Here is a 9,623-nt window from a genome sequence, read left to right as displayed (position 1 = left end):
GATAAACTGGTGATACTGAGTCGGTTCCGAAAGAGTCGATTCTTCGCCTCCGACATGTCTGGGAATGGGGGTCGACTCTTTGACTCGGAGAGTCGAAACGCTGAGTCGTGGACGCGCAGCGCTACTTTCATGCCACCGAGGCCTGGGAGTCGATTCCCAAAATAATAGATTCTCTGATTCCAGGCATTTCAGAATATCGACAGAGATATTTATGACAGAGATGTTTATTTTGTGATGCTGATGTAGAAGTTGTAGTTGTATCTCATTTTGGTCTTTACGCTGTTATCTTGCGGAGTTTTTTTACTTATATTTGTTATGATGTTTCTGTCTGTTAAGGAAGAGAGAAAGAGTGTGTTCTGATCAGCTGTCTTACACTTTCTGCAGCATTTCACATCCACGAAAGTAACGAGGGACCTCCTTTTATTTTTCATTAGAAAATTAAACAATATACACATAGTATTTCTGCTTCAACTAACACCAAATCTAAACCGTTTTCTTTTTTTAAAGTTTTACTCGATTGTGAATTATTTGAACCCCTAGCAGTGGCTGCAGTATTCCTGAAGAACAGGCTGGCGTTTATTCTGTGTCTTTTATTTTGTAATTCTCATTAGAATTATAGACGTTATATATAGATTTATTGTCTATATATATTGTCTATTGAGTTACCGTTACTACACTCAGAGCGCCCTCTGCTGAAGTATTACGGTTAATACAGTCTACAGTCTGTTCCTCAGCTGGAGCATTACGGTTAATACAGTCTACAGTCTGTTCCTCAGAGCCCCCTGCTGGAGTATTACGGTTAATACAGTCTACAGTCTGTTCCTCAGAGCGCCCCCTGCTGGAGCATTACGGTTAATACAGTCTACAGTCTGTTCCTCAGAGCGCCCTCTGCTGGAGCATTACGGTTAATACAGTCTACAGTCTGTTCCTCAGAGCCCCCTGCTGGAGTATTACGGTTAATACAGTCTACAGTCTGTTCCTCAGAGCGCCCCCTGCTGGAGCATTACGGTTAATACAGTCTACAGTCTGTTCCTCAGAGCGCCCTCTGCTGAAGTATTACGGTTAATACAGTCTACAGTCTGTTCCTCAGAGCGCCCTCTGCTGAAGTATTACGGTTAATACAGTCTACAGTCTGTTCCTCAGAGCGCCCCCTGCTGGAGCATTACGGTTAATACAGTCTACAGTCTGTTCCTCAGAGCCCCCTGCTGGAGCATTACGGTTAATACAGTCTACAGTCTGTTCCTCAGAGCGCCCTCTGCTGGAGCATTACGGTTAATACAGTCTACAGTCTGTTCCTCAGAGCCCCCTGCTGGAGCATTACGGTTAATACAGTCTACAGTCTGTTCCTCAGAGCGCCCTCTGCTGGAGCATTACGGTTAATACAGTCTACAGTCTGTTCCTCAGAGCCCCCTGCTGGAGCATTACGGTTAATACAGTCTACAGTCTGTTCCTCAGAGCCCCCTGCTGGAGTATTACGGTTAATACAGTCTGTTCCTCAGAGCGCCCTCTGCTGGAGCATTACGGTTAATACAGTCTGTTCCTCAGAGCCCCCTGCTGGAGCATTACGGTTAATACAGTCTACAGTCTGTTCCTCAGAGCCCCCTGCTGGAGTATTACGGTTAATACAGTCTGTTCCTCAGAGCGCCCTCTGCTGGAGCATTACGGTTAATACAGTCTGTTCCTCAGAGCGCCCTCTGCTGGAGCATTACGGTTAATACAGTCTGTTCCTCAGAGCGCCCTTTGCTGGAAAGATACCGTTAATACCCTCAGAGCGCCCCCTACTGATCTAACTGACCACTGCAGGGTCAGTGCGGATGACGTATGCGAGCGCGTGAAGCTCATAGGAAGTGCAGTGAGTTAAGAAGGCAGAGAGGCAGACAGCCAGACAGCAGGAGAGCCGAGCTGCCTCTTACTTTCTTCAGGGAGAAGAAATGACGTAGCCCGGTGACCGTATGACGAGGTGACGTCAGCAGCCCCCTGAGCAGGTACCCCTGTCTGTGATTCGTTCTGCGGGTCGTCCGGCGTTTGGAGCAGCAGTGGCGGGTTTAACGCGCCGGTCACGGCTGCTCTGCCGACAGTCTGCGGGCCGAGACTGCGCTGTGACGCCGGTTTACAGCAGGACGGACACGCTTATCAACTCCAGCATATAAACGGGTTTAACAGCGTCAGAGTCGCACGACCTCACGGAAGCGACACCAGAGGAAGTGAAACTCGGTGGTGCTGAAATAACGAGCGGACGCGTTCGTTTCGTGTGAAAAGAGGAAACGTGTTGTTTTTGTGTTTCAGTCAGGCCGCAGAAACGGGCACCTACGCGGAGCCTGCCCGGCTGACTGCGCCTGCGCGGTGAGGCGAGGCCGTTACACCGCGGCCCTCAGGGCTGTAACGATCCGCTCGGCTCGGCTCGGGATCGCTCGGCTCGGCTTGGCTCTGTTCCGATTCTGCACACTGTGCCTGAGATAAAGATCTTTATTGTTTCCATTTTATTACAACATTCAGCATTAATGTTACACAAATGCAGTGTAAGATACTTTAGCCCCGGTCTAACGCATTAGCCACAAGCTAACATGGCAGCCCCAAACTAATAGAGCAATGAGCTAATATATTAGCCAGGATCCAGTGCGTTACAAACAAGCTAATATATTAGCCCTGATCCAGTGCGTTACGAACAAGCTAATATATTAGCCCTGATCCAGTGCGTTACGAACAAGCTAATATATTAGCCCTGATCCAGTGCGTTACGAACAAGCTAATATATTGGCCCTGATCCAGTGCGTTACGAACAAGCTAATATATTAGCCCTGATCCAGTGCGTTACGAACAAGCTAATATATTGGCCCTGATCCAGTGCGTTACGAACAAGCTAATATATTAGCCCTGATCCAGTGCGTTACGAACAAGCTAATATATTGGCCCTGATCCAGTGCGTTACGAACAAGCTAATATATTGGCCCTGATCCAGTGCGTTACGAACAAGCTAATATATTGGCCCTGATCCAGTGCGTTACGAACAAGCTAATATATTAGCCCTGATCCAGTGCGTTACGAACAAGCTAATATATTAGCCCTGATCCAGTGCGTTACGAACAAGCTAATATATTGGCCCTGATCCAGTGCGTTACGAACAAGCTAATATATTAGCCCTGATCCAGTGCGTTACGAACAAGCTAATATATTGGCCCTGATCCAGTGCGTTACGAACAAGCTAATATATTAGCCCTGATCCAGTGCGTTACGAACAAGCTAATATATTGGCCCTGATCCAATGCGTTACGAACAAGCTAATATATTAGCCCTGATCCAGTGCGTTACAAACAAGCTAATATATTAGCCCTGATCCAGTGCGTTACAAACAAGCTAATATATTAGCCCTGATCCAATGCGTTACGAACAAGCTAATATATTGGCCCTGATCAAACACACTAGCCACGAGCTAATCTGTTAGCCTGGTCTATGCTGAGTATGAGCTAATGTGCTAGCCGTGGTAGGCGGGGCAGTGCTGCAGTGGTAGCGCTGTAGCTCCTGTATGGCTGTGCCTGTAAGCGGCTGCTGTGCTGCTTGACTGTGTTCAGTTAACGTGTTTATGGTTCTGCAGGATCAGCCGAGCGAGGGAGCAAGAGCGATGTGGTGGTTCCAGGAGGGTTTGTGTGCTCTGCCCGTCGCGCTGGTCGTGTGGACAGCAGCTACGTTCATCTTCGCCTACATCACAGCCATCAGTCTGAGACATGTGGACCCGTTAGTCCCGTACATCAGGTGAGAGACAGGTAGAGATGGTTAAAGGAGAATCCCACCCATGTTTCACATTTACTGTATAATCCAGTCTGTGAGGTGTAAACAGAGAGATTCAGACGGTTTACAGTGGTGGTGATGGGAACCAGGCGTCGCCATGACTACAACACAGATATAGACTCTTTATTTACCATCCAGAACCACCAGAGAACCTGCACGAGTCTTCTGAGCTTATATGGAATGTCGATGATGGAAAACAGTGGAAAATCAGGAATAATGAGTTTTCTTTGGGGACTATTTTGCCGCACAGCGCCCTGCATGTCTCCCTCCACCATGAATGGAGTTGAAGTTCTCTAAACTCTCATAAAACAGCGTCTCAGTCATCAGGCAGTGAATTCAGAACCAGCTCATGTAGGAACTTTCTGTAGGAGCTTTTAGAGGGACGTCTGGTTCCCATCACCTCCACTGTGAGCGGCTCTGACTCTGTAAGATTATCTAGAACCGAGTGTTTCACACCAAACCGCTCTGAATGACTCTGTTTACACCCTAATGGGTTAATTATGCAGGATATTTGAGAAGTTGGTGAACGTGTTTGTGTTTGTGTTATTGCAGCGATACGGGGACGGTGGCTCCTGAGCGGTGTGTGTTCGGGCTCATGCTGAACATGTCAGCGTTTCTAGGTACAGTTTAAAAACCTGCATTTATCTTTCTGGAAGTTCTAGATACATCACTGGCTGTGAATGAGCCATAGTCTAAGCAGTGTTCCGGTTAGTTGTTAGGAGTGTTAAACAGTGGCGGCAGCTCTGTGCAGGACTCCGTACTGAGAGTCGCTGTAACACTGATACACACAGGCTCAGATAGATAATAACGACTGATGCACACTTCAGATAAAACTCATGGAATGACTTTAACAAGCTTCCATGTTCAATATAGAACAGCCAAAAGTGCCCGTATCTAAGCACAAGCCACACCATAGCAGCTGTAATAATGCTCAATAAAATAGCCCATTTTTTAGAGATTTGATGAAAAGGTTATATGTAGAACTGTGTACAGCACATTCTCCTTCAATCTGAAGAACCATTTTACCAGTTCTTTGAGTGGTCATGGTTCTGTGTAGAAACATTGGCTGTGTGTAGGAGTGTGAATCTATAAGCCGACAGCAAATCAAATCATGACTCACTGGTTGAAGATTCGATTGAAAGTCTATGTTTGGGATTTAAGAGCGATTCAGTTCAATACACAGAACAGCAGATTGAGAATCTCACACATTTGTTAAATCAATAATAACCTTTATTGATTTATAACCAAGACCCAAGACTTCAAAGGCTTTACATACAGAAAATACAGACTGTGTAAAGGGCCTGTAAGGTGTGTAAAGGGCCTGTAAGGTGTGTGAATGGTCTGTATGGTATAAAGGGCCTGTAAGGTGTGTGAATGGTCTGTATGGTATAAAGGGCCTGTAAGGTGTGTGAATGGTCTGTATGGCATAAAGGGCCTGTAAGGTGTGTGAATGGTCTGTATGGTATAAAGGGCCTGTAAGGTGTGTGAATGGTCTGTATGGTATAAAGGGCCTGTAAGGTGTGTGAATGGTCTGTATGGTATAAAGGGCCTGTAAGGTGTGTGAATGGTCTGTACGGTATAAAGGGCCTGTAAGGTGTGTGAATGGTCTGTACGGCATAAAGGGCCTGTAAGGTGTGTGAATGGTCTGTATGGTATAAAGGGCCTGTAAGGTGTGTGAATGGTCTGTACGGTATAAAGGGCCTGTAAGGTGTGTGAAAGGTCTGTACGGTATAAAGGGCCTGTAAGGTGTATAAAGGGCCTGTAAGGTGTGTGAATGGTCTGTACGGTATAAAGGGCCTGTAAGGTGTGTGAATGGTCTGTACGGTATAAAGGGCCTGTAAGGTGTGTGAATGGTCTGTATGGTATAAAGGGCCTGTAAGGTGTGTGAATGGTCTGTATGGTATAAAGGTCCTGTAAGGTGTGTGAATGGTCTGTACGGTATAAAGGGCCTGTAAGGTGTATAAAGGGCCTGTAAGGTGTGTGAATGGTCTGTACGGTATAAAGGGCCTGTAAGGTGTGTGAATGGTCTGTATGGTATAAAGGGCCTGTAAGGTGTGTGAATGGTCTGTACGGTATAAAGGGCCTGTAAGGTGTGTGAATGGTCTGTACGGTATAAAGGGCCTGTAAGGTGTGTGAATGGTCTGTACGGTATAAAGGGCCTGTAAGGTGTATAAAGGGCCTGTAAGGTGTGTGAATGGTCTGTATGGTATAAAGGGCCTGTAAGGTGTGTGAATGGTCTGTACGGTATAAAGGGCCTGTAAGGTGTGTGAAAGGTCTGTACGGTATAAAGGGCCTGTAAGGTGTATAAAGGGCCTGTAAGGTGTGTGAATGGTCTGTACGGTATAAAGGGCCTGTAAGGTGTGTGAATGGTCTGTACGGTATAAAGGGCCTGTAAGGTGTGTGAATGGTCTGTATGGTATAAAGGGCCTGTAAGGTGTGTGAATGGTCTGTATGGTATAAAGGGCCTGTAAGGTGTGTGAATGGTCTGTATGGTATAAAGGGCCTGTAAGGTGTATAAAGGGCCTGTAAGGTGTGTGAATGGTCTGTACGGTATAAAGGGCCTGTAAGGTGTGTGAATGGTCTGTATGGTATAAAGGGCCTGTAAGGTGTGTGAATGGTCTGTACGGTATAAAGGGCCTGTAAGGTGTGTGAATGGTCTGTACGGTATAAAGGGCCTGTAAGGTGTGTGAATGGTCTGTACGGTATAAAGGGCCTGTAAGGTGTATAAAGGGCCTGTAAGGTGTGTGAATGGTCTGTACGGTATAAAGGGCCTGTAAGGTGTGTGAATGGTCTGTATGGTATAAAGGGCCTGTAAGGTGTGTGAATGGTCTGTATGGTATAAAGGTCCTGTAAGGTGTGTGAATGGTCTGTACGGTATAAAGGGCCTGTAAGGTGTATAAAGGGCCTGTAAGGTGTGTGAATGGTCTGTACGGTATAAAGGGCCTGTAAGGTGTGTGAATGGTCTGTATGGTATAAAGGGCCTGTAAGGTGTGTGAATGGTCTGTACGGTATAAAGGGCCTGTAAGGTGTGTGAATGGTCTGTACGGTATAAAGGGCCTGTAAGGTGTGTGAATGGTCTGTACGGTATAAAGGGCCTGTAAGGTGTGTGAATGGTCTGTACGGTATAAAGGGCCTGTAAGGTGTATAAAGGGCCTGTAAGGTGTGTGAATGGTCTGTATGGTATAAAGGGCCTGTAAGGTGTGTGAATGGTCTGTATGGTATAAAGGGCCTGTAAGGTGTGTGAATGGTCTGTATGGTATAAAGGTCCTGTAAGGTGTGTGAATGGTCTGTACGGTATAAAGGGCCTGTAAGGTGTATAAAGGGCCTGTAAGGTGTGTGAATGGTCTGTACGGTATAAAGGGCCTGTAAGGTGTGTGAATGGTCTGTATGGTATAAAGGGCCTGTAAGGTGTGTGAATGGTCTGTACGGTATAAAGGGCCTGTAAGGTGTGTGAATGGTCTGTACGGTATAAAGGGCCTGTAAGGTGTGTGAATGGTCTGTACGGTATAAAGGGCCTGTAAGGTGTGTGAATGGTCTGTATGGTATAAAGGGCCTGTAAGGTGTGTGAATGGTCTGTACGGTATAAAGGGCCTGTAAGGTGTGTGAATGGTCTGTACGGCATAAAGGGCCTGTAAGGTGTGTGAATGGTCTGTATGGTATAAAGGGCCTGTAAGGTGTGTGAATGGTCTGTACGGTATAAAGGGCCTGTAAGGTGTGTGAAAGGTCTGTACGGTATAAAGGGCCTGTAAGGTGTATAAAGGGCCTGTAAGGTGTGTGAATGGTCTGTACGGTATAAAGGGCCTGTAAGGTGTGTGAATGGTCTGTACGGTATAAAGGGCCTGTAAGGTGTGTGAATGGTCTGTATGGTATAAAGGGCCTGTAAGGTGTGTGAATGGTCTGTATGGTATAAAGGGGCTGTAAGGTGTGTGAATGGTCTGTATGGTATAAAGGGCCTGTAAGGTGTGTGAATGGTCTGTATGGTATAAAGGGCCTGTAAGGTGTGTGAATGGTCTGTATGGTATAAAGGGCCTGTAAGGTGTGTGAATGGTCTGTACGGTATAAAGGGCCTGTAAGGTGTGTGAATGGTCTGTATGGTATAAAGGGCCTGTAAGGTGTATAAAGGGCCTGTAAGGTGTGTGAATGGTCTGTACGGTATAAAGGGCCTGTAAGGTGTATAAAGGGCCTGTAAGGTGTGTGAATGGTCTGTACGGTATAAAGGGCCTGTAAGGTGTGTGAATGGTCTGTACGGTATAAAGGGCCTGTAAGGTGTGTGAATGGTCTGTACGGTATAAAGGGCCTGTAAGGTGTATAAAGGGCCTGTAAGGTGTGTGAATGGTCTGTACGGTATAAAGGGCCTGTAAGGTGTGTGAATGGTCTGTACGGTATAAAGGGCCTGTAAGGTGTGTGAATGGTCTGTATGGTATAAAGGGCCTGTAAGGTGTATAAAGGGCCTGTAAGGTGTGTGAATGGTCTGTATGGTATAAAGGGCCTGTAAGGTGTATAAAGGGCCTGTAAGGTGTGTGAATGGTCTGTATGGTATAAAGGGCCTGTAAGGTGTATAAAGGGCCTGTAAGGTGTGTGAATGGTCTGTATGGTATAAAGGGCCTGTAAGGTGTATAAAGGGCCTGTAAGGTGGTTGTGAGTTTATTATTTAATATAACGTCCTGAATGCTGTGAAGGAAAGTGGGCGGAGCTGGTAATGGTGTGTTTTGTGTGCGGTTCTGCAGGTGTTGCCACCATGTATGTGCGCTATAAGCAGGTTCAGGCTCTGACGGATTTTGAGCAGAAGCGGCTTGTCCGGCTGAACACTGTCGGCCTCCTGCTGGGCTGCATCAGCTCCTTCGGCATGTGTGTGGTGGCCAACTTCCAGGTAACACTGAGACGATTATTCAGCAAAGTTAATTACTTATTCATTATTTCAGTCAATTAAAGGAGCAGTGTGAGTTTTAAGGGGGTCTACTGTCTAAAACTACTGACGGATATTTTTTAGCTCCAGAAATCATCAGTGCTCCACGGCCCTGGAGTCAGAGGTCTTTTGAAATGAGTCTTTTGAAATAAACGTAACGAACAGTTTTAGAGGAACCTCTGAACCGCAGAGCTGTGTGTTCTCTGAATCTTCCTCCTTTGCTGTCCTATAGAAAACGACAGTGTTCTCTCTGCACATGGTGGGCGCCGTGCTGACGTTTGGAGTCGGGGCGCTGTACGTCCTCAGCCAGACCGCCATGTCCTTCTGCATGCAGCCACTCGTCCACAGCAAGAGCATGTTCTGGACTCGACTGACCCTCTGCGTGTGGACCTTCAGCAGCATCATCAGCAGTATCCAGAACACAGTCTCTCACAGGGCTCGGCCAGTGGGGACGTATATGATCCCATACACACACGTGATCATGTCAATAACATATTAAAGCCTGAGTAGCTTTTAAACAGCAAAACTGCATGTTTTCAAGAAAAGCACCTCAAATATTGTCATTGTGTGTAATATTTCTCCTGCTGAGGTGGTTGTTCACTTATTTTAAGATTGTTTCTTTGCTTTTTTCGAACAAACTAGCAACAAACTAGAAACTTAACAAAATAATCTGGCAGCGTAGTGAGATCATATTACTGAATAAAACCACACAAGTAAAAATTTTTAGCACCTACCCACCTACCCACCTACCCATCTACCCACCTACCCATCTACCCACCTACCCTTTATTCCTACTCATAGTTTGACCCCCCCCCCATAGTGAAAATTGAAAAAATACAATATTGAAGGATTTTTTATGCTGATTTTACTGATTATACAAACCATATTCATTGTACTGAACTGATACTGTACTACACTATGAAACACTGTT

General features: G+C 46.1%; 1 protein-coding gene across 2 annotated transcripts in view; it reads left to right on the top strand.

Annotated features, from left to right (window-relative positions):
• The first annotated feature begins 1,824 nt into the window (after positions 1 to 1,824).
• dram2b (DNA-damage regulated autophagy modulator 2b) overlaps positions 1,825 to 9,623 on the top strand; it is a 12,923-nt gene continuing 5,124 nt past the window's right edge. The window contains exons 1-5 of one of the 2 annotated variants that reach the window (XM_037532405.1): positions 1,825 to 1,985; positions 3,593 to 3,750; positions 4,339 to 4,406; positions 8,514 to 8,656; positions 8,925 to 9,102. In XM_037532405.1, the coding sequence (XP_037388302.1) occupies positions 3,620 to 3,750; positions 4,339 to 4,406; positions 8,514 to 8,656; positions 8,925 to 9,102 (520 nt within the window). In that variant the 5' untranslated portion in view covers positions 1,825 to 1,985; positions 3,593 to 3,619. The other variant, XM_037532404.1, reaches the window with a different exon arrangement.

This window comes from Pygocentrus nattereri, chromosome 21 (genome assembly GCF_015220715.1).
Source record: "Pygocentrus nattereri isolate fPygNat1 chromosome 21, fPygNat1.pri, whole genome shotgun sequence".
NCBI classification, from domain to species: Eukaryota; Metazoa; Chordata; class Actinopteri; order Characiformes; family Serrasalmidae; genus Pygocentrus; species Pygocentrus nattereri.
Note: the sequence above shows the minus strand (reverse complement) of the source record. Positions and strands in the feature narration are given on the sequence as shown.